We start from the raw sequence: 25912 nt of genomic DNA on the forward strand, positions 1-25912 counted from the left end.
AATAAGGAAATTCTATAATCTACTACAACATGAATAAGCCTTGAGGACATTAGGCTGCATGAATAAACCAATCAGAAAAACATAAATACTATGTTATTGCAGTAATACGAGGTACCTAAAATGGTTAAATTCATAAGGATTTGGAAGGTAAAATAGTGGCCATGAGGGGCTAGAAGAAAGGGGAATGCAGAGTTGTTCAATGGTCAAATTTTCAGTTTTGTAAGGAAATCCATTGCATAGTGAATATACTGAATTGCATTGAATAGTAGTACTACACTTAAAAATGGACAAGATGGGGGCTGGGGTTGTGGCTCAGTGGTGGAGCACTTGCCCAGCATGTGTGAGGCACTGGGTTCTATTCTCAGCACCATATATAAGCAATTAAATAAATAGAGGTCTGTCAATAACTAATAAAAATTTAAAAAAGAAAAAAATGGGTAAGATGATAAGCTTTATGTTTTGAGGTTTTTAACCACACACACACACACACACACACACACACACACACACACACACACATACACAACTGCTGGGACTTTTAAAGCCCAGATTCAAGGGGAAGGGAACATAAATTTTATCTGTCAATAAGAATGACAAAGAGCCCATTCATGCTGCTTGCAGTAATGCCTGCCTGTAATCCCAGCAACTTGGAAGGCTGAGGCAGGAGGAATGCAAGTTTGAGGCCAGCCTCAGCAACTTAGACCCTGTCTCAAAATTTAATAAGATATTTTAAAGGGAATCTGGGGATATATAGCTCAGGGGTTAAGCACCCCTGCGTTCAATCCCCAGTACAAAAAAAAAAAGTAATAACAACAATAATAATAATAAGTAAACAAAAATGAATGACAAAGAATCTTCAGCCATCTTTAATCTGTTGCATCATGGTGGGGTACATCATGTCTACAGCACCTGAGGACCTAGACAGCAAGATTCTTTCCAGGGGACTATGTTCCACCTCCCAGAAATGAAGGATATCAAGAACCCCTGTTGTAGGTGGGTGCTGGAGACAGCAGAGCAAGGAAAATGGAGAAGCTAGTGTAGCCAATGAGGAACAAATGGCCCGGAACTCCTCCCCTACTTATTTTCACAACAAAGATTCCCTGGCCATTCTACCAAAAGCCTGACCGCTCCTATCAAGCCATTTTCCTCATTCAATAGTGCCTGGTCCCTCAGCTATCCTCTCCGTGGGGGCTCCAGACCCTAATTGGATAGGTCAGATAGGAATATTCAGCAGAAACCAACCACAGGAGACCTTTCAACATCAGTAAACACATAGAAAATTCAACAAAGTAGCACTTAGATAGTCTGCACAATGCGGCCATTATAAATGCTGCTTTCAGGAGCAGTGATTCAAATGACAGCTCCGAAAAGGATTTGCAGAGAGCCCCTTGGAAATGGAACATGGGCAACCGAGAGCCCATGACATGTTACAAGGTCAAACTCGACTGAACAAAGATCCAAAGCAGCACTGAATGACTTATTTATTCAGCCCTGCTCTGTACGAACTTGAGAGAATGTGACATCTTTTAAATTGCCTCCCCTGATAAGCAATGTCCGTGGTGCATGGAAAATGTTAGCAAAAGTTCTGAAAGGAGCAGACTACTTTACAAGGCAGTGGTTACAGGGCAGCCACCCTGAGACTTCCACCCAGTTCTGCAAACTGCCCTGATGTCTCACGGCCTTAAGATGAAAGGAGGGAGGGCCACATCTGGAGGGGAAAATCCTGCCTTTTGTTTCCTTCCACCCATTCCACAAATCTGTTGGAAGAGCTAGCCCTTGCCAAGCCTTCCGATGGAAAACTTTCTACTGCGCATGCCATCCATAATGGTAATGGCATTCTAATTTTGCTCTCCCAGTAAAGTATCTTCCTGATATTATATGGGGAGTGTTTGTGTTCTGAGCACCACTGGAACTAATATCCTGATTATTTTTAGCCTAGCAGTCTGCAGAACTCTCACATGCCCTGGGGTTCTTGTTCCATGGTGGTGTCGTGCACTAGGAAGAAAAAAATACCCAGTGGTAGCAGTATCTAAGTAACTCAATTCAAGCAAACATTCCCAGCACACCTCGCAATGAGCAGCCTGCTCTCAGGGGCAGGGCCAGGGTCAGTGCCAGGCTGAGGTAAGCCAGGTGCCTATTCTGCAAGATGTAAGGAAGCACTCAACCTGTACCTGCATGACCCTATGAGTAACCCTCCTTGAACTTTAAGCCCTTGGCACCTCCCCTGCTTCCCCCTAGTCGAGTCCCTGCTCTCTGGCTTCATGCTCTCAAAAATATTTGCTCCTCAACTCCCTATCCACCACTGATATAGGGGAGTATAGTCCCAGGCTCAGGATCTTTCCAAGGAGGCAGCTACTCGTCAGGAAAATCCCTTTTCCTCCCAGGTATGGACATCACTGCTCCTGGGGCAGTGAAGGCCTTCCAACATCTGCTGCTCCCACTCCAGCCCACTGAGACTGGTCTCACCCTATCTGGGGTGCAGCATTAGACACAAATATTTTTTTTTTTCTGGCAGCCTCGTACTTTCCCTGTGTGATGTCATAAAGCAAACCCAGACAGCTGAGAGCTGAGGAAAGAGAAACAGGAGTCTCTGTTTCATGGTTGCCAACCAATTATTCACATCAAAGCAGGGTTTTCTATCATGAAATCTGGAGTGTGTGAACCTCAGGAAAATGGAGACTACCCTCTTACCGGCTTCTCCCCTTCATCACACACATACATAGCCCTGAGCACTTCCATAAGCACCATCTCCTAGCAACGTTCAATATCCATTTCATATTCTCGTTCATGTGTTTATGACCCCCTCCTATTCTTCCCTCTTCTCCATCCTTAGCTAGCACTTTCAATAGCTTATTGGAAAATCCAGACATTCAGCTGTATAGGTTTTCAGTGGAAAAATACTCAGAGTGGAGGAGTCATGGAGCCACAAATCTGACTTTGGATTCCATCTGGCAGGAGCATCTCCATGAGAGCAGAACAGACCACTCAAGGTTGAGAACTGTCCATAGCACTGTGTAAAATCCATGAATTGCTTATGTTGCTTTTAATATTGTCTAAAGGAAGCATTCCCATCCACAGGGCCTCTGCCAGCATGACTCAATTTCAGAGAATCATTATAGACCAATCATCATTATGACATGATCATATCTCAATTATCCCCTGTGTAGTCAGGGTACATTAAAGTGACTGTGAGTCCTCCTGCTGAGACAAATTCATTAAGATCATAATGTGTATAAGATATTTTAAAGTGTGATGGAAAACGGGGGTTGGGGGGAATATTGAAAACAACACAATCTTTCAGAGGTTTCTCTAGCACACATTCAGAAAACATAATTTTATCTTGTATTTCAAAGTGCTATATGATACAAACCAGACAGCCTATTTCTTGTCAGCCCAAATCTGCCACACCATGGCCAGCTAGATGCATTTACCCATCCTCAAAATATATAAGATAGCCATAAGCCCAGATCAGTACCGCCGAAGTCTACAAAAATCATCCAAGATACTATGTATACAACCAGAGATAGGAAAAAATTGTGCTTTATATATGTAATAAGAATTGTAATGCATTCTGCTGTCACATATAAATAAAATTTTTTAAAAATCATCCAGGAATAGGTATGATCTAGACATGTGGACCCAGACATAGTCCCTAATCTGTTGAGGGAAAAAAAAAAAGAAAAGCAACCATCCCCTGAGAATTTGTTCTAAAGAAAAAAATTAAAAGAATAGATTAGTGTATTTGTCAAGATCATTGTACTGTCATGTGTAGCTAATTAAAACTAACTTAAAAAATTCTAAAACAAAAAAATAAAGATATTAAAAGAAAAAAAAAAGAAAAAGAATAGATTAGGCTGGGGTTGTGGCTCAGAGGTAGAGTGTTCACCTAGCATGCATGAGGCACTGGGTTCAATCCTCAGCACCACATAAAGTAAAAGACATTGTGTCCACCTATAAACTAAAAACTTTTTAAAAGAAAGAATAAAGATATTCATTATTTATAATAATGAAGCAATCAAAACCTACAACTATCTGACAAGGGTGAAAGAGTTGAGAACGGAATATTGAGTATGGAATGGAAAGAAATGATAATAGGATGGATTATTATACAGCCATTAGAAATTGAGGCTGATGATATAGACAGTGGAAGTATATAAAATTATTTTAAATATAATATTAAAATGTTTAAAGTGTAATCTATAGGAATTGGGGTGTAGCTCAGTTGTAGAGTGCTTCCCTAGTATGTGTGAGGCCCTAGATTCAATCCCTAGCATCACACACATAAGAAATGTCATCTGTACTAAGATTCCAACTAGATAAAATAGGTTTGCATTTACATATGGAATAGAAATAAACATGGGAAGAAAACAGTTGATATGTCTAGGTGATTGGACTTGTGGGTGATTTTCTTTTTCTTTTCTTCTTTCTCTTTTTCTTTTGGTGCTAAGAATTGAACCCAGCGGTACTTTACCACTGAGCCACCTTCCCAGTCCCTTTTTTAAATTTTTGGACAAGATCTCACTAAGCTGCTAATGCTGGTCTGGAACTTGTGATACTCCTGCCTCAGTTCTCTAAGATTCTGGGATTACAGGATTGCACCACTGTGCCCAGGTCATGATTACTGTGATCTCCCGATAATCATTTCTTTTGTAGCTATTATAAATGTTGAGTATAAAATAAAATTTGGGCTGGACACGGTGACACACACCTGTAATTCCAGTGATTTGGGAGGTTCAAAAGTCCAAGGCCAGGGACTGGGGTTGTAGCTCAGTGGTAGAGTGCTCACCTAGCACATGTAGGGCACTGGGTTAAATCCTCAGCATCACATAAAAATAAATAAATAAATAGAGGTTGAAAAAAGAAAAACAAAGTTCGAGGCCAACCTCAGAAGGCAATTTGGTCTCAAAATACAATAAAAAGAACTGGGGCTGTAGCTCAGTGGTAAAATCCCCTTGGGTTCAGTCCAAGATACCAAAAATAAACACACACATACATAACTTGGACATAAAGTTATGTATGAGACACCTTCCATATTAGGAGGATCTTGATGCTTCAGATCATTCTACATTCTTTGCTCATTCAAAGCAGCCAGACTTTTGACCCAATACAGGTAATATGTGGGTTTTAGGGAAGATTCCTTGTTGGAAAGACTGTGCAATGGGGTTTGGTTTTGTTTTGTTTTGTTTTGAAGGTACTGGAGATTGAACTCAGGGACACTCAACCACTGAGCCACATTCACAGCCCTATTTTGTATTTTAGAGACAGGGTCTCATTGAGGTGCTTAGCACCTCGCTTTTGCTGAGGCTGACTTTGAACTCTCTCCTCCTTCCTCAGCTTCCCAAGCCTCTGGGATATAGGCATGCACCATCGTGCCCAGATGTGCGGTGTATTTAATGGAACAGAATTCTCAAACTTAAGGCTTCTTTGGTAACAGATCTAAAGTGCATTGAACCATTTGTTAGTGTTTTTTCATGACAAATGTGTAAAAAAATCTTGCTGACAGAGAATGGTACATTTTCTTTTCTCTCCTTCTAATCCTTTCTCTCTTTTCCCTCCCCTTTCTGCAGTTCTGCTAAGCCAATATTCTCTAGAATGAGCACAAAACAAATCAAATAACAGCTAAACAAATCGAATAACAGCTTTTGTACATCAACATCAAGAAGGAAGACTCTTGGGAGAGATCAGAGTCCAGTGATGAATATGGATCTAGATCTGCAGAGATGGAAGTGATTTTCTGGAGAGAGACATGATCATGGATTAAACACCAGCTCATTGGAAAACTGTCATTGAATAAGATCAGATAACATTCATGAAACATCATATTCAGGAAATATTTTAAGGAGGAGGAATATAAATGTGCTAGAATTAACATGTAAAATACATATGTACTGAGGTTTGTAAACTGTCCTTTTTTAATCAAACTGAAAACAAAAAGCTTTAATCTTTCAATACCATAAAAAAAAAGGGGGCAGTTAGTTCTAGATTATTCCTATCTCAATAGCCACAAGGCTGATCAAGTGTCATTTATTGAGGAAGCATCTTAGGAAATGCCTCTGACCTTTGGTTTTTCCATCCCTACTTCTCCTTTATTTCACTGTGTAATTAGTTACAACCACTCAGTTACTAAGAGATTTAACGCTTCAAACTTTTTACCAAGTCTGTGTTCAGTTTAATGTGTCTATACAAGTTATTACTGAGAAAGTGTTTCTGACATATACTATTACTCTGTTGAGCTGTATATTACAGGAAGTACATCTTTACATCATAGTTTCCCAAGCAACATACGTTTCCCAAACTGTCAGGAAATGGCATCAAGGAACTCTGAAAAACATAGAAAGCTCATTTTCACCTTAGATGCTCACGTGTAATATATAGGCTGCTATCAAATAAACACTTTTTTCTAATTCTCCCTAGTATATGCATAGGAATTTAATATACTTTATAAATAGATATCTAAAATATCTGATTTTTTTTCTATTTCTTTGCCCTTCATGTCATCAGAAATCCATATCCTTTATTTCCTTTACTGACAGGTATTCATTTTTGTTTCTTTTAATTATTTCATTAAACCTATTTCTAAATGATAGTAAGTGGTACTAACAAAATAAATAATAATTTAATAGCCTTAGAAATAAATGACTATATACTTACACAGGTCAAAGAAACTTGGTAGGAATAAGTTACCTTTTTATTAATATTGACTTCAAAAATCCTCAAATTTTCTTTAGTTGGCTGGGATTTGGAAGTAGTTATAGCTAACCAGTTGTCTTCAACAATCTTTTGATCCCAGGTTCCCCCCCACCATAACGTACTGCCCTCATGACATACCCTGCCACTATTCAACAACAGAGAAATATTTAATAATGGAATAGCCAATTACCTGAGAAAGAGCACAAGCACATGCAGGGTTACCCAGTGGAAGCCAACTAATGTTCTATACCTAAGCAGAAAACTCAGATGTATAGAATGCCTTCACTCATGGGCTCAGAACTAAGATCCAGTCAGCATATATTGCTGGAACATCAGAACTGACGTGGATCAGGATTGACCTCCTTACCCTCTCTCTAGGACCACATTCATATTTTAGCCAGATGTCTCTGGTACTGGTCATCTTTTCACCACAAACAGGATCATTTCTCAAATGGCTAAAAGTATATTATAGGTACACTGAAGTAGGTGAAACCCAATTCACAGAGATATGGTTTTCCTAAAGAACCAAATTAAGGGAATACTAGTGTCTGTAACTAAAGTGTTAGTCATTCTGGGGGTTATTTGTTGCGTTAAGTATTAGCTGTCCTGTTGCATTCAGAACACCTTACTTACTAAATTTAATTACACACAACTTTTCAAGAATTCATCTTTTATTTAAAGGGAGGTATCTCTCTACTTTATCTACAATAAAAGCAGAAGGTATTCGCCTTCTCTAATCTATGTAAATTACAGATCCCATCAGGAGTCCTACACCACCAATAGTGGTGTTAACAAAAATGAAAAAGTACTTCCTATCCACATACAAATGTTTTTTAAAAAAATCTTTGCCATAAAACCTAAGTGTAATTTAACATCACACAGTGCTATGAAGATGGGTCATTGATGATGTACCATTGTACATAGATAATACACATGTAAATCACTAAATGTTAATTAAGTATAAGAAGTATGTTTTTATCTTTTTAAAAGAAAAGTGACTCCCTTTCTCATTCTGTTCTGTTGTATTACGTCCAAAAGTTGTGTGTAATTTTTTTAAGGTCCAGGAAATGTAAAGAAATTTGTTGGAATATCTGAATTTCTGTAAAAAATAAAAATAAAAATAAGATTTTGTTACTTAAAGGAATGCCTGGTGATGTGGTACACATTTTGGTACATTTGGTTTCCGTCTTTGCCCAGTGTGAACTAATGGCTTGATTCACATAACTATCTTCAGAAAATCTTCTTGCTGCTACATTCCATAATAGTTGCCAACAACAGACATTTAATGTATTAGCTATGCAGAACCCTCATGTAGAGGGCATGCCCAACATTTCAAAGCCTCTTCTAGCCAAATATAGACATACCTCCAGCCAATTCTTTATACACTCAGTAGAATGAAATTGAAAACTAAGAAAATAGCTGGACTGCTCAAGCAAAACTTGACCTGAAGTATCCAACTGCTCAATCTCCGTGCCACAGATTGAAAATAGCCACTTGTTCCTCAGACATGAGTAACTCTTGTGCAATAATTCATACTGAGTATAGGTTGTCCAGATGATTTTCAATCCCAGATGCTCTGTTTATTGTAACTCTAAACCTCAACATCTTCATCTGTAAAATGGTTATAAATAACAATACCCAGCCACACAGCATTGCTGTGAGGAAATAGATTATAGTTTTGTGCTTGACAGGTTGGAGATATTCGATGAATGTTAATTCCTAATCCCTTCCCTACCTTTGTATGACGTTGAAGGAAGCAAAAAAAAGCCTCTTCTCTCAAAATGCTGAAGATAATTGCAGAGACATTTATGAATAGGGATTGAAAATTCAAATGCACACAGAGCCATGTAGATAAGTAAATGAACAAAGCAAGCTGGACTGAGATAATAGGAGGTGGTAGAACTATGAAGCACTGAAGAACTGGATCCTATATAAAGGAAGTAAATAGCCAACACTAAGTTAATCATTCAACAAATATGTACTGATCCCTACTATGTGCCAAGAGCTGCTTTAAACCATGAGAGGATAGTGGTGCACAGACTCAGTCCTTGGTCTCGTCATTTTTTATGGTAGTAGGGAATTCCGACAACAAACAGGCTAATGTCAGCTAAAAGTAGGTCCCTAGAGAGAAGTATAATGTTATAAAGAAATGGGGAGGCTGGACAGGGATAGGCCTCTATGAGAAGGTAACATTTAAAGCGAAACCCCAATGATAAGAAGGAGTCAGTCATGTGGGGGAAAAAAAATAGTGGGGAAGGTATTCGAGACAGGGAGCCACTGTTTTAAAGCCAGGACTGAACTCAGCATGCTTGAGGCAAGGTGCCAGGTAGACAGCAATGTGTCCTGAGCCAGGAAGGATCTCTGGGCTTCATAGTCCAGGATAGTTTGCATTATTATTATTTAAGTGTGAAGAGAAGTCGTTGGAAGATCTTAAGAAGGAGCTGGGCACAATGGTGCACACCTGTAATCTCAGCAACTCAGGAGGCTGACACAAGTTCAAGGCTAACGTGGGTAATTTAGTGAAACCCTGTCTCAAAATTAAAAAAAAAATAAAAAGGGCTAGGGTTGGAGCTCAGTGGTAAAGCACCCCGGACTCAATACCCAGTACTGAAAGATTTAAAAAATAAAGAGGAGGGGCTAGGGTTATCACTCAGTGGTAGTATAGTTGCCTAGAACGTGTGAGGCACTGGGTTCAATCCTCAGCACCGCATAAATGTAAAATAAAAATATTGTGTCCACCTAAAAACAAAACATAAAAATAAATAAATAAATAAATAAGGAAAGAAAGTGCTGGGAATGTCGCTCAGTGGTAGAACACTTGTCTGGCATGTGTGAGGCCCTGAATTCAATCTCCAATATCACCAAAATATTAATCCTTTAGGAACCTAAAGAACAAAAGTTACATCATTGAGGGCATGTCCTTAAAGGAGAATCTGGGACCCCTCTGCTCCCCTCGTTCCCTCCTTTTTCCAGACCCCATTAGGTGAGCAGTGCCATCATGCTAAGTAACCATGGAATAAAACCTCTGAAACCATAAGCCAATCTTTCCTTCTTTAAGTTGATGATTTCAGGTATTTTGTCACAATGATAGGAAGATAGGAAATTAACACTGGTGCAGAATGTTTATTATGCAGGGCTCTCAGGACCAACACCTGAGATAGGGAACCGGAGGAAATAAGAGAGACAGAAAGGGAATCTCAGGGAGGGCCTCAGGCCTCGGCGGATCCCACAGGCAGCCACAGAAGCTGAGGAGCCTTTCAGAGTTGTCCTGCTTTGTGGTGAGGGTTACATCCTGTACACGTTAGCATTTCCCAGTCACTGTATGTGGGCTGCTTGCCCCAGGAAGGGGGTATGACCTTGAGTGAGGCTCTCTTCAGCTCAAGGCAATTTCCAGCAAGGTCAGAGGCTGTTCGGTTGGACTCCCAGCCACTCAGGTCCTCAAGTGGGCCCTGGGTAGCACAAAACAATATATGCTACAGGTATGTGTGTTTTGGGAATATAAAATTGATGATGGATTGAATGTGGTAGATAAGACAGAGCTCCTAACTTTTTTTCTTTTTTTTTTTTCTTTTTTTTTTTTTTTGGATGGTGGTACATTGACTGAGAAAGGAGGAGCTGATCTGAGAGATGAAAATCCAAAATTTCTTTTGTGACATTAGATGGGCTGACATGATAAGTTTGAGATGTAGAAATGTCATAATCTGCTGGGCATGATGGCACCCACTTGTGTTCCCAGTTATTCATCAAGCTGAGGCAAGAGGATGAAGGTTTGAGGCCAACTCACCAAGACCCTGTCTCCAATTAAAAAGAAAAAAAAAGAAAAAGCTGTAAAGGGCTGGGGGTGTTGCTCAGTGTAGATCACTTACTAGCATGCACCCAGGGGTTGATCCCCAACACGGCCAAAAAAAATAGTGTCGTGTTCTAGGAAAAAGTCGAGCCTAGAAACACACATTCAGCAGTCACAGCAAATAGGTGGCTTTTTTTAAAGATTTGAAACTGAATGTAATTATTTAGGGAGAGTATGCAAATAAAGACTAGGACCCAGACCAAGTCCAGAACACTTTTTCATGGTGAAACACGGGACAGAAGATCAAGAAGGACTGGAAACTGGGATATCATGAAATATCAGAGTCGGGAAAAAAATTCAAGTGCAGTGATTGTCAAATGCTGCTGAAAAGTCAAGACAAAAACAGAGTAGGGCTGGGGATGTGGCTCAAGCGCTCGCCTGGCATGCGTGCAGGGCGCTGGGTTGGATCCTCAGCACCACATACAAATAAAAAATAAAGATGTTGTGTCCACCGAAAACTAAACAATAAATATTTAAAAATTCTCTCTCTCTCTCTTTCTTAAAAAAAAAAAAAAACAGAGAAGTGACCACTGGATTTGAAAATCTGTGGAGAGGGCTGGGATTGTGGTTCAGTGGTAGAACACTTGCCTACCATGCATGAGGTACTGGGTTCTATCCTCAGCACCACATAGATGAAAATAAAGTTATTGTGTCTACCCAAAACTAAAAATATATATATATATTAAAAAAAGAAAATCTGTGGAGGTTACTGGTGGCAAGAGCAGTCTTACAGAAATAGAAATACAAGCAGTGATTTGGGAAGGAGAGTTGAGATTGAGGAGGTCGAGACAACTTTTGTAAGTCAATTGTTGAAGTTCAAATCTAAGAGATCATGTCTGCTGGATTTTCTAGTTGCTCTGAAGATTTTTGCCCCCCTGTACTGGGGAGTGACCCCAGGGACACTCTACCACTGAGCTATATCCCCAACCTTTTTTTTTCCCCCTAATTTGGAGACAGAGTCTCACTTAGTTACCTAGGTCATCCTTGAACTTGCCAGCCTCCTGTTTTAGCCTCCCAAGTAACTGAGATCACTGGCCTGTGCCACTGAGCCTGGGGACCCTTTTAGTCTAAAATCACAAGTCACAAGTCCACCAGTTAGTTGGGAAAGTTGCAATTTTGGAAGAAGATGCACCTCCACTAAAATGGGAAAGAGAGTCAAGGGAGGAGATAGTGTTTGGGCACAGCAGCTGGTTTTATGTTTGATGATTACAGTGCCTCAACTTGCAAGTACTTAAAAAAATGGGAATATTCAATGTTCTTGAACTGGTTTTCTTGCACTCTGATCTGGAGTCCTTGGGCAATAAAAAAAAGACCACACACACACACATACACATGTGCGTGTGTGTGTGTGTGTGTGTGTGTGTGTGTGTTTCTAACCAGTTGTGACTAAGTTCTGATGCAATGGAAAATATTTTTAAATAAAATAAACTTCTTCTAAAATGACTGAAACCAGTGATAAAACAGGAAGAAAAAACTTTAGAAAACTCAAAGAAGGGTTTCCCAGTCTCAGTTAGTAGTTCTTAATTCCAGCTACTTGGAAATTTAGATTTTATTCTGCAGGCATTGGGAAACATTGAATGTTTTTGAACCAGGTATAATCCAAGTGTGATTTTAAGAGGATTATTTCTTTTATGGTAAGCAGGATGGAGTCAACCAAGGTTAAACAGAAACAAATAGGAGACTCTTCCAGTAATGGAAGTGGAGACTAAAAGGTAGAGATAAAAGCTAGGCATGGTGGCACATTCCTGTAATCCTAGGAGTTCAGGAGACTGACACAGGAGGATCATGAGTTCAAAGCCAGCCTCAGCAACTTAGGGAGGCCCTAAGCAACTGTCTCTAAATAAAATACAAAAATAAAAGGTTGGAGATGTGGCTCAGTGGTTAAGTGTCAATCCACTGTTCCAAAAGGAAAAGAAAAAAAAAAAAAGGTGAAGACTGAGTGGTTATGGGGGATGCTAGAGAGAACAAGGATGACGATTGTGTTTCCAGTCCACATTGTTAGAAGGCAGTTGGTACAGGTGGGCAGACATTTACTAGAGTGGTGAGAGACAAGAGTGTCGGGTGGGCCCACATGATAAAAACGGTAGTAGTCAATATTTGGGTAGCACCATATAGCCTACAAATACTTTTTATGTCCATTATCTTCCTTGCCCTTCCTCCACCAAAAACCCTATGAGAAACTTTTATGCCCTTTTAACAAATAAGGCTCCCAGGCTCAGAGAATCTCCGTGAGCCCAGAGGTCACAGGGAATGATCTTGACCTCAAACATTCTCACTCTTTGCTTTGACAATGGCATTCAGGTATAAATTTGGCTCTTGGCATTCAATGTGAAAAGGAGCTGGCCCATGTTTTGCTTTCAGGAATAATGTCCTCACTCTTCAGCTTCTTGGCAGGATTGGCTGATTTCCACTTTTTTTATTAGTTGTAATGGTCCCCTGCAATCCTTCTACAAGAGACTAATAATTTACGTATGACAACCAGAGCAAAAATAATCAGTTTTTAAGTTTTCCATTTTGAAATCATTTAGCATCCAGGTATAAGCATATGACCATCTCTGAAATAAAATATTATTTCAGCTAGTCAGGATTCCACTACAATTCATCCTATGAAATTCAGACTTTGAAATAAGTAAATGAATTTACCTCACTTCTCACTGCCTGCTAACCAACCTCTCAAAGAAAAGTTCCCTTATAATGAGTGGGATCTGTTTCATTATCTCAACCATAAGTGAATAGGCCCAGGGATTCAGATGTCAAAATAACCTGAAAATCAATCCTAACTTCACAGATTACTTAAGCATTAGATTTTTCTCCGGTGTTAACTGAAAGAAACTTCCCCTGAGGACTAAACTGGCAGCCATATTTGTGATTTCAAACTAAAGACTGACTCTTTGCTAAACCAAGCTCTGTGTGTGTGTGTGTGTGTGTGTGTGTGTGTGTGTGTATTAGTTGTAGATGGACACAATACATTTATTTTGTCTTTATTTTTATGCCAGGAAACAAACCCAGTGCCTCATGCATGCTAGGTAAGCACTCTACCACTGAGTCACAACCCTGGCCCCAAGCTGGTTTTAAAATGAGGATGTTATGTTGCTGATGCAAAATTTCCCAAGTCAATATGTTTACTTAAGACTTCATCTTCCTCCAAAGCAGGAAGTCCTGAAATCTTAGAAGCAGCTTTCCTTACAAAAGCCTTTACGATTTACAGTTCTTTTGCCTAGTGAACTTTGAAAATATTCTTCTAGATCATTAAAAGCCATTCTGAATTAAATATAGTTGCCTTTATTGTATCAAAAAATGATGAAGGCCAGCTTCAGCTTAGTGAGACTTTGTGTCACAATAAAAAAGACAAAGGATTCAAACCCCAGTATCAATTTTGCGGTTGAGGATATAAGTCAGTGGTAAAGCATCACTGAGTTCAATCCCCCAGTACACACACACACACACACACACACACACACACACACACACACAAAATGACGAAGTTTCTTTCCTAGAGTTTATTTACTATAAATTTCAAAAACAATTGAATATTTTAAAAAATTGATTTGTACTGCCATCTAGTGATAAATTTCATTGAAAATTTCAACACTACATTTATATTTAAGGTCCACTGTGTTACCTATAAGAGCAATGTAGTATCATATTTTAAATAGCTTATATTTGCAAATATAGAGAAAGGACTAAGTCCCTCATATATTTTATAGACTAAGAAAAAAGACTTTTAATATAAATATGGAAGGGGGTTCCCAACAGAGATCCTCATAAACCACAGGGACCATTGCTTTTTACATTAGGTCCTTTACTTAAATCTTTGGCCTTCACTATCCCACACGAATAGCTTATTTGTTCTACATAAATAAATCCAATCCTGGCTGATGAATTTAATGGTTTGGAAAAGGAGAATTGTGTAAATATATGGAAACTAGCATATTGTTCTGTGGGTTTAAGGTCTAGCTCAGAACATGCAATCTGTTGGCCCTTAAGCTACTTATGTGACACCCCCATGCCTCAGTTTGCTAATCTGTAAAACCAGGTTGATAACAAACCTATCTCACAAAATAATTTAAAAGAAACACTCTTACCACAGAGACTACCACAAAGTAAATGTTAAATAGAAACATAAGGTACCATTATATAGATAGTTCACACTAAACCTAATTTGCATAACCCTTTGGGACGCTGGGATATCAAGGAAGCTCTGTGTCCCATTCCACTGGCAAATAAATCCTTGGACACAATGAGAACCAAGGTCAGGTCTCTGGACACTGAAATTACCCTATGACCCAGAAATTCCATTTCTAGATATAAACCCAAAAGAATAGAAAACAACTCAAATAAATATTCACACACCAATATTCATAGTAGTATCATTTATGATAGCTAAAAGGTGGAAACAATCCAAATATTCATTGACAGGAGAATGAAAAAACAAAGTGAAATATATACAATGAGATACTATTAAGTCTTCAAAGGGAGGTCTGGCAAAGTAGTGTACACCTGTAATTCAAGCTACTCCAGTGGCTGAAGCAGAGGGATCACAAGTTCAAGGCTAGCCTTAGCAACTTAGCAAGACCCTGTCTCAAAATAAAAAGGGCTGAGATGTGGGGCTGGGGTTGTAGCTCAGTGGTTGAGCACTTGCCTCACATGCCGTGAGGCATTGGGTTCAATCCTCAGCACCACATAAAAAAAATAAAATAAAGATATTGTATCCAGCTACAACTAATACACACACACACACACACACACACACACACACACACATCTATATATATATATATTTTTTTTTTAAAGGGCTGGGATGTAGCTCAGTAGTAGAATGCCCCTGGATTGAACCCCCAGTATCAAAAAAATAAAATAAGGGACAAAATTCTGATACATGTTACAACATGGATGAACCTTGGAAATATTGTGTTGGGCTAAGTAAGCCCAATACAAAAGAACAACTATTGTATGATTATACTAATCTGAGGCATCTAAAATAGATTCATAAACACATTCATTACCAGGGGTAATTAAAGGGGGAAATGGGGAGTTAGTACTTAATGTGCATGGAGTTTCCATTTGGCACAGGGGAAGAGTTCTGGAAATGGACAGGGATGCTGGTTAAGCGATAATGTAATGTACTTTCTGCCACTGAATTATGCACTGGACACACATTCCCCCTCCACTCTTTCTCACTCTCGTTACATGCATGTACTGGCTGGGTAGCACAGGGGCGTCTCCAGGGGACAGGGATAGTACCCAAGATGGACAAGGAACTTAGAGAAGTTCCTCAGCCTTATGAGCTTCCTGCCCCCATACAGGCACGTGGGAGCACACAAGGGCGCGCGCGCGCGCGCGCGCGCACACACACACACACACACACACACACACACACATATGCAGGCACCTTTTTTAAATTACCTTCTGACAGTTAGAGGGAGCAGAAAGAGACAACGCCCTAGAATCCTGGAAAACTGTCAGGACTTGTACAACTATTGTGCTTTGATTCCAACCTGAGCCTTTAATTCCCCCTATGGCGGTCTTGGTCTGGTAAATCAAGGTTGTGCTTTGAAAAGAAGGAAAATATCAGAAAAGTACAGATGACTCTAATTTACATTTGTGTGCAGAGCAAGGACTGAATGTGGACACTCTCAATGCCTATTGATTAATGCTAAGAAACAGCTTAAATGAACCAGTGGACCAAAAATAAGCCAGATCCAAAAACAGCTGTGGCTCTAACCTCCAGCAATGGACTGAAAATCCATGAGACAACTCAGCAGATGGAGAACCAAAAGCCTGTTGTTACATGCTCAATACCCACAGTAAGTAATCTTATGTGTTAAAAGGAAAAAAAAAAAAAAGCCAGGGAAAAAGTACTTTTCCCCAAAACCTACCAGAAAATAGTCACCTTGGAAAAAATTATTAGCCCAGCTTTTAAAAAAAAAAAAATCTTAAAACCAAGCATTCATTTTTAAAAATGTATAACCCAGAATTTATTGATCATCTATATTCAGATACTATACTGGGGGAAATATTGTATATAATACTTATTGCTACATAGCAAGTCACCCCAAAGCTCCCTGACTTAAAATGATAATTACCATTTACTATCAGTCATATTTTCTGTGGGCCAGGAATTCAAAGAGGGCACAGTGAGGACGGTTTACCTCTCTCTGCTCCAGGATGTCTGGGACCTCAGCTGGAAAACTTAAAGGATAGAATCTTAAATCATCCAAAGCCTGTTTAATCACTTGCCTGACAGCTGACACTGGCTATTTAACTAAGGGCTAGCTAGTTGGAACACCCACATGTGGCTTCTCTATGTGGTCTGGGCTTCCTCACAAGATGGTGGTTAGGATAAAAAGGCAGACATCCCAACCAAAGTGAAAAACATTGCCTGTCATGACCCCCGCCCCCCGAATATCATGCAATATTCTATTGCTTAGTAAAGCTCAAAGATCTGCCTGAATGTCTTCCAAGAAGAGGGAACATAGATCCCGTGTCTAGTGACACAATGAGAAGTCATGTAGCCAGGCATGGTGGCACCTATCTGTAATCCCAGCAACTCAGAAGCCTGAGGCAGGAAGATTACAAGTTCAAAGCCAGCTTCACAATTTAGCAAGGCCCTAAGCAACTTAGCAAGACCCTGTCTCTAAACAAAAAATAAAAGGGCTGGGGATGTGGCTCAGTGGTTATGTACCCCTGGGTTCAATCCCTGATATCCCACACTAACCCCTCGCAAAAAAAAAAAAAAAAAAAAAAGGAGGAGGAGAAGGAGAAGAAAAAAGATATTGTGTACATATACATGTTGGCTCAGCCATTTTGGTATGGAACAATTTGCCAAATTCTGCTTTATCTCAGTTAACTCTCACCCCATAACCATTAAAAAAAATTTAAAAACCTATGAGATAGATATTATTAGCTTTAAATAATTTCTTATTATAGGAGCATTGGCAGCTCTGCTCCTCTTTTATGCAGGTTGGAAGCTTCAGGAGCAAACTACCTAAAACTATCATATTAGCCTGGACAGAATCAAGTACACACAACCCAGACTAAAAAGAATAAACCCAAGTCTCCACAAAATGGCAAGTGCACTTGGTGCAGGGAGTTGAAACCATTTGAAGATTGTACAAGGGCACACACACACACACACACACACACACACACACACACACACACATGCAGGCACCTTTAATCTGTCTGACATTTTGGTGCAGCCAACCTCCAAGGAGGCCTCCAATGTTCCCCACCTCCTGGTATTCACATTCTGTGTGACTCCTCCCACATTCCACGAGGGCTGATTTACAGAATCAACAGCAAATGGCATAAATGATGGTATGTCACTTCCAATATTTGTTTTAAAATACTGTGGCTTTTCTCATGGATTCCCTCTCCCTCTCATGGCTCACAAGGGAAGCCAGCCACTATATTGGGAAAACACTGAGGAAGCATGTGGAAAACCCTACACAGCAAGGAACTGAGACCTGTAGCCAACAGTCAGCAAGGAAGGGAGGCCTCCAACACCCATAAGTGAGCTTAAAAGTGGATTATCCAGCCCAGGGAAGCCTTGAGATGACCAGCTGCAGTGCAGGGCCTAACTGCAACCTGGAGAGACACTGTCACATCCACCCACTAAGCTAAGCCACGCCCAGTTTCCTAGCCCTCAAAGTAGCTCATCATTGGATTGGGTTTTGTTTTGTTTTGTTGCTCCCAAAATAATAATAATTACCAGTGTGGTAGAAAGAATGGAAGAACTAGGGTTTGAAGACAAGCACTGTGTTTAAATCTGGATCCTACCACTCCCTGGGTAGATTGCATGGCTTCTCTGAGGCATGCCTTCTTCAGAAGTAAAAGTGGGAATGATAATGTTGTCAAGGTTGTGAGGTTCAAAGGAAAGAGAATAGATAATAGTTCTCTTCTTCCTTCTCAATATTTTAAAGCTGGGGTTAAGAATTCCATACTTGCTCTGTTGATAAAAATAATAATTGCATAACCTGCACTGTAATGATTATAATAATGTAGTCAACATTTACTCATTTCTATTTATTTATTTATTTATTCTAATCAGTTATACGTGACAGTAGAAAGCTCTTCAATTCATTGTACAAAAAATGGAGCAGAATTTTTCATTTCTCTGGTTGTGCACAAAGTGGAGTCACACCATTTGACTATCATATATGTAGCTAAGGTAATGATATCCGTCTCATTTCACCATCTTTCCTGCCCCTTTGCCCCATCCCCTGTTCACTGTGCCCCATCCAAAGTTCCTCTACCTATTCCATGCTCCCCACGGTATGGATTAACATCCTTTTATCAAAGAAAAGATTTGGCCCCTGATGTATTCATTTCTTATTACACATCAGACAATGTGCCAAATACTTATATTTCAGGTACTAACTTCCTCCACTCTTACTCCAGCTATACTTTTTTTTTTAAAGAATTGATTAGAATTTATTTTGACATTACAGTTTTAAGAGAAAGAGACACCCCCCGCCACACACACAAAGAGAACAAAGAGAAGGGTTTTCCAAAATACAAAAAACCTTGCAATTAACTTCTAGAGGATGAGTTTAGATTATCTCCAGCCTAAACTTCTCTTTGTACAATGGCAAATAGTCATTGCAGAGACCTAATTCAGCTTATGGACTATTGATTTGGCCTGACATTATGCTTTCGGGATGGATGCCAACGTGAAATAAAAAACTGTTATGGAAAATTTCAATATGTACCAATTTAGAGCGAATTAGGGTAATGATTCTCCATGTAGTATCAACCAGCTTGGATATAACTGACAGTGCTCTGCCATTCTGTTCCATTCTTCTTCCTTTTTGTTCATTTTGCTATTTAAAAAATATCAAATATCATATATTTATTTCATTCAAATATTTTAGTAAATATCTCTTTTAGACAAAGATTTCTTTTTTTAGAAAAAATGTATGACTACAAATCATCACCACAACCAACAAAATTAAAAATAACTTCTTAAAAAGATCTAATACCTGGTTTGCATTCAGTTCTTCCTGAATATATCAAGTCTTTTTTTTTTAAATCAGAATTCAAATTTTTTAAAATCTTTTTTTTTAATTTTTTTTAAGTTGTAGATGAACACACCACTTTTATTTTATTTGTTTTTATTTTTATGTGGTGCCGGGGATCGAACCCAGTGCCTCACACTGCAAGGCAAGTACTCTACCACCGAGCCACAATCCTGGCCCCTCCAGCTATACTTTTATTCTTTCTATAAGCAAACACATTAGAAAGATTATAACATTAATAGTAGAATATTAGGTTTAAATATAGGTTTAAATTTTGTTATACAGGTATGATAGTTCATAGCACTTCCATAGCACTTTATTGTAAAAGCAAGCAGTTCAATTATTATACAAACATAGCTGGATGTAGTACCATTCGCCTATAATCCCAGCAACTCTGGAGGATGGCAAGTTCAAGGCCAGTCGCAGCAAACTTGGTGAGATCCTGTCTCAAATTTTAAAAAATCAAAAGAACTGGGAATATAGCTTAGTGAAAAAGCATCACTGGGTTCAATCCCCACTACCAAAAATATATATATACATATATTAAACAAACATGCTGAACATATTCCTACCATACACATATAGTCAGTCAATAATCCAAAGACTATTTATTGGATACCCCATGTCCCCAAGATATTATTCTAGATACCATAAAGTATGAAAACTAGCCCAAGGAATCATCTCTGTACTCAAAGAGTTTATGGACCTTAAGGTAAAATAACATAAAAACCTAAATATTACAATACTAAAAGTGAAGTTGCAAAGAAGGAAATGACTCAATAGCAAAACAGGTCACAGTAGTACATGCCTGTAATCCCAGAAACTTGGGAGGCTGAGGCAGGAGGATCACAAGTTCAAAGCCAGCCTCAGCAATTTAGCAAGGCCCTAAGCAGCTTAGTGAGACCCTGCCTCAAATTTTTGAAAATAAAATAAAAAGAGATGAGTATATTGCTCACTGGTTAAGTACCCTTGTTTCAATCCTGGTTAAAAAAAAAAAAAAAAAAAAAACCAAGCTGAATAATTGTGGATCTGAATCTCAAATCTGCTGTTTACTAGCTTTGTTGATTAGACATAATCACTAACCTATCTGTGCCTCAAATTCCATACTTGTAAAATTGGTCTAATAAGGTATAATTTGATAAAGTATGCCTCAAAGAGTTGTTATAAGAACAAATGATTTTATATACACATATATGGTACCTAATATAGGAAGAGCACTCCATTTCTTTTTCTCTTTTTAATTGTAGATGGACACAATGCTTTTTTTAAAATTTATTGTTATGTAGTGCTGAGGATCAACCCCAGTGCCTCACACATGCAAGGTAAGTACTCTACCACTGAGCTACAACCCCAGTCCTCCACTTCTAATATATATGATTTGTGTAGGTATTTGTTTATGTGGAAGTTATAGGTTATTGAGAAATAATAGAAAAACTGGACTGGCGTATAGAATGTGCTGGGAGATGTTGAAAAAGTAGTTCTTGAATCATACTTAAAACCAAGCCAATCAGGCATGGTAGCACACATCCAGCTTTTTAGAGGCCGAGGCGACAATTCACTTGACCTCAGACACTCAAGACCAGCTTGGGAAACAGCCAAAACCCCTATCTCAAAAAAAAAAAAAAAAAAAAAAAAAGGAGGAGGCTAGCCCTCTGGCTCAGCCACCTAAGAATGCCTAGGATCTAGGTTCCATCCACCCTCCTCCAAAAACATCAATGGTCTGGGAGGACAATGAATGGTTGAGATGAGTAAACCCAGCCTATTCTGATATCCTGGGGCATTAGAAGGACAGTCTTGCCATCTTCCTGCCTCAAAGGCACTGTTGCCAATAAAAATTCCTCCCTCTTAAGTAAGAAATGATAGAACAAATAATAATGACTCACCTTATGTATTGCTAAAGACTTTTTTTTTTTTTTTAGAAAATGGTGTTTATTTTCTATCAGACTTATTTCCATTTTGCTTAAGTGTCTATAAAAGAAGAGTTTAAGACTTCTCAGTGGTTGACCCTTCCTGCTCAGCAGCCTGAGCAGTAGGAGCTACAGACCAGTGCTCCGTGGGCAATATTCCACTGAAAACCTTACGGTGTTTTGGTTGGTTTGTTTTTTAGTAGTACTGGTGATTGTACCCATGAGAACTCTACCTCTGAGCTATATCCCCAGCTCTTCTTTAATTTTACTTTTTATTTTGAGACAGGGTCTTGCTATATTGCCCATGCTGGTTGCCAGCTTGAGATCCTCCGGCCTCAGCCTCCTGGGTAGCTGGGGTTACAGGTGAGCCCTACTACACCTGGCAAAGCTGTATGTTTATTAGCTCATTTCATCCTTACAACATTGTAAAGTAGTGCTCTACTTATCATACCCATTCTACAGAGGAGGAAACCAAAGTTCAGAGAGCTTAAAAAAATTGCCCAAGATCATGTAGCTAGTGACCAGCAAAGCTGGGCCTTGAACCCCAGCATTCTTGCTCTAGGCTCTGAGCTCTTAACTGCTGTATTAAACTTCACTGGTTAATTAGTAACACATTTTTAACTCTACTAACATTTTCCCACAATTTAACCAAATCTCAAGTCACTTGAACAGAAATCTCCTAGGAAAGGTAAACTAATTGAAACGTAAAAGTTAATATGAAGTTAACAGAACATTAACTGAATAAATCCCAAAGTAATAATTCTTAGCCTTTAAGAATCACTCTCCTCTTTGAAAATCTGATAACAATTAGGGTCCCTCTCCCTGGAAAGATGTACATATACACACAAATATAACCATGCATAGAAGCGCAGGAATTTCCTGGAAATCAAACTCAGCCTAGGGCGTGCTAGGCAGCACTCTACCACTGAGCTATATGCCCCAAGCTCCAAGTTACCACTTTTGCCTAGGTTGGCCTCAGACTTAAGACCTTCTGTCTCATCCTTCCAAATAACTGTCTCCTGAGTTATATAATAATTGTCTATCAAGGTTTGTGCTTGTATCTTTGTCTTTTGGTATTGAGGGTTGAATTGAGGGGTAATCTACCACTGGGTTACATCCACAGCCCTTTTAATTTTTTGTTTGGAGGCAGAATCTCTAAGTTGTCCAGCTGGCCTCAAAATTGTGATCCTCCTGCCTCAGCCTTCCAAGTAGCTGGGATTACAGGCAAGTTCTACCCTACCCTGCTAAGTTATCAGTTGTTGACCTCACAATTCCCAGAGCCAGATAAAGCACCTCTAGTACAAATACTCTGGGGATTATAGCCAGTACCCCCACTTCATCCCCACCCCATTAGCATAGATAGGTATTGGTGCGGAAACTGCTCTGCCCATAAGCCTATGTATATTTCATTGAAAAAGCTTTGAGTCCTTTAGAGCCACGTGGTCTGGGCATGCAGATTCATTTGTTTTGCCAGTTGAGTAGGATCCAGCTGTGGGTGGGACCTTCTGGAGGAAGGCTCTGTGGCCAGCTGGTGTTGCTGCTGCACCACATAAAGTCAGGTGCCACTGGGATGCTGAGAAGTGGCCAAGGAAACACACACACACACACACACACACACACACACACACCACACAATTAGCCTAACCCAAGTCCCATCTCCAAACAGTTTGGCCCATGTATACTAGGAGATGTCAAAAGCACAATAGTTTTCTTTCCCCTCATTCTGAGTTGAGCAGCAATGTTTTTCTCCTCTCTAATTTTCTGCTAAGCAAAGAACAAAACACATAGGTAATAAAGCATAATATTAAGACACAAGTTTAGGAGCCAGACATAAATTCAATCCTAGCTTCACCATTTATTAACTCTGAAAATGTGGGCAAGTTTCTTAATATCTCTTAACCTCTGATTTCTGCCCTAGAAAATACGGACACTTATGCTTATATTGCAGAATTATTGTGAGGATTAAATAAGATATATAACTAGTTCCTAACACATAAATACTTAATAAAAATTAGGGCTGAGGGTGTAGCTCATTGGTCGAGTGCTTGCCTATTGTACGCCTATCATTTTTGAACCCATGGGGAAAAAAAAAAGACTAGGCACGACGGTGCCTATAATTCCAGTGACTCTGGAGACTAAGGCAAGAGATCACAGGTTCAAAGCCAGCAACTTAGCAAGACCATGTCTCAAAATAAAGAATAAAAAGGGCTAGGGATGTAGCTCAGTGGTAGAACACCCGTGGGTTCAATCTCCACTATTAAAAAAAAAAAAAAAAAAAAAAATTAAAAAAAAATCAGACCTCAAGGTGTTTCTGGCTATTTATCCACTTAGATGAATAGCCTCCTTAGAGGGGTATGTTTAAGAAGTGTCCAGACCTCAAGAAAATAAAGAAGAGATCTGAACATCCCAATCCTTACAGGTTAGAAGGCATAACTGCTTCTTTGGATTTCTCACCATTCCTGGTACAGTGTTTGATGAACAATAGATGTGGCAGGCACATGTGGAAGTAGCAAAGGTACTCTGGGAGCCAGGATCACCTTAAGAACCAGCAAGTGGAGCTGGGCATCCTGGTGCACATCTGTGATCCCAGCTACTCTGGAAGTTGAAGTAGGAGAATCTTTAGTTCAAGGCCAGCCTGGGCAACACAGTAAAAGCTCCATCTGAGATGGGAGGGAGGGGATACAATTTCATGAAAATAAAAGGGGAAAGGTGTTTAAGATTAAAAGATACTAGAGACATTGTGAATACATAGCCAGTTGTAATACATGAATCTAGATTGGCTCTTGGTCTGAAGAAGAAAACATTATAAGACATTTTGTGATAGTATAAGAAATTCAAATATGGGTAATTATTAGATGAACTAGGGAAATATTATTGGCTGTAATAGTGGTCTTTTAGATGTTTAAAAGAATGTCCTTTTATTTATTAATTACTTTTGGAGCTGCATCCTGAAGTATGTAGGGATAATTCTGAAATGGTTCCAAAATTACATTTACATGTACAAATGAATGATACTTGACAAATAGTAATGAGTATAAAATTAAGGTGAGGATAGTTGCACAGACAGGTATATATTCTATTGTATGTTTGAATATTTTCATAATAAGTACTTAGAAAAAGAAGACACTAGGAAAAACTCTCAGAGGAATATGTACTTTATGTGTACCAGAGGAAAGCCCCAAAACTACCCCAAGTACACCAGGCTGAGAGAAATGAACTTGTTATGGGATGAACTGTGGCTCCCCAAAATTCATATGTTGTAGTACTCTGAGAACCTCAGAGTGTAACCATATGTAGTAATAGGGTTGTTTTGTTTTGCTTTTGGATGGGATCTCCATATGCTGCCCACGCTAGCCTTGTATCATGGGTTCAAGTGATCCTCTATCCCTGCCTCCCAAATAGATGGGACTGCAGGCATGTGCCATTACACCCAACTTGAAGAGAGGATCTTTATAATGTAGCTAGCTGGAGGTGGTAGCACATGCCTGTAATACCAGTGACCTGGGAGGCTAAGGCAGGAGGATCACAAGTTCCAGGCCAGCCTAAGCAACTTAGCAAGACCTGTCTAAAAAAAAAAAAAAAAAAAAAAAAAAAACTTGATGGTTAAGCATACAATCTCAGGTACCAAAAAATAGAAAGAAGAACAGTGGGGAAGGGAATGAATGGGGAGGGAGGAGAGGAGAGAAAGGAGAGATACTTAGGAATGAAATTAACCAAACTATGCTGTGTGCATGTGTGAATGTGTCACAATGAATCCCCATTTTATGTATAATTATAATGTAACAATTGAAAAATTAAATTAAATAGAAGGGAGACCAGTAGAGGAAGCAGGTCAGGGAAAGGGAGGAGAGGAGGGGGAAAGGAAGCACAAGGAATGAAATGGAGTAAATTATGTTATGTGCATGTATGAATATGTCACAATGAACCCCACTATTATGTATAATTATAATGCACAATAAAAAAGCGTAATTAAATACTGTCATATTGGATATTAGGTTCCAGCCTATGACTTGACGGGGTGGGGCGGGGGTTAGTGTACAGAGGCAATCGAGTAACACAAACCTTCAGACCATAGCTAGTGAATTAATACAGAATTCCTTTTGATTTGCCACAAAAAAGCCCAGGGGTCTTTACCCATACTCTCACCCAGCTGTGTCCCCCAGAAACTGCAGTCTGGTAACTGCAGAGTCCACACTGGGTAGAACATGCCTGCAAGGCCCAGCCAACCTGGGACACAGAGATCTGGCTCATCTGACACAGTTGCTTGAGCAGGTTGTGGCACACCAACAGGACCACACCCCTGGGTCCCAGAATACTGCATGTCTGAACATCTGGAATTCAAGTCTGGACACATGTTGATCCTTTACCGTTCTTAATTACTTTTCTGGTTTTTTTTTTCTTTATTAAAAGTTAATAAGGGAGTGGTGGGGCTGGGGTTCAATGGCAGA

At 39.3% G+C, this 25912-nt stretch overlaps 1 protein-coding gene and 1 long non-coding RNA gene across 4 annotated transcripts in view; one reads left to right on the forward strand and one right to left on the reverse strand.

Moving 5' to 3' along the window:
* Positions 1–7830, forward strand: part of LOC110597581 (LHFPL tetraspan subfamily member 3 protein) — a 518310-nt gene extending 510480 nt beyond the window's left edge. For all 3 annotated transcript variants that reach the window (XM_078040220.1, XM_078040218.1, XM_078040219.1), the window contains one exon: positions 5568–7830. Coding sequence is in view for 1 of the 3 variants with exons in the window: in XM_078040218.1 (XP_077896344.1) it covers positions 5568–5596 (29 nt within the window). In the remaining 2 variants the exon portion in view is untranslated. The remainder of the gene's footprint in view (positions 1–5567) is intronic.
* Positions 1–25912, reverse strand: part of LOC110597582 (uncharacterized) — a 38773-nt gene that overhangs the window by 706 nt on the left and 12155 nt on the right. The gene's annotated exons all lie outside the window — the stretch shown is intronic.

Source organism: Ictidomys tridecemlineatus, chromosome 2, assembly GCF_052094955.1.
Source record: "Ictidomys tridecemlineatus isolate mIctTri1 chromosome 2, mIctTri1.hap1, whole genome shotgun sequence".
NCBI lineage: Eukaryota > Metazoa > Chordata > Mammalia > Rodentia > Sciuridae > Ictidomys > Ictidomys tridecemlineatus.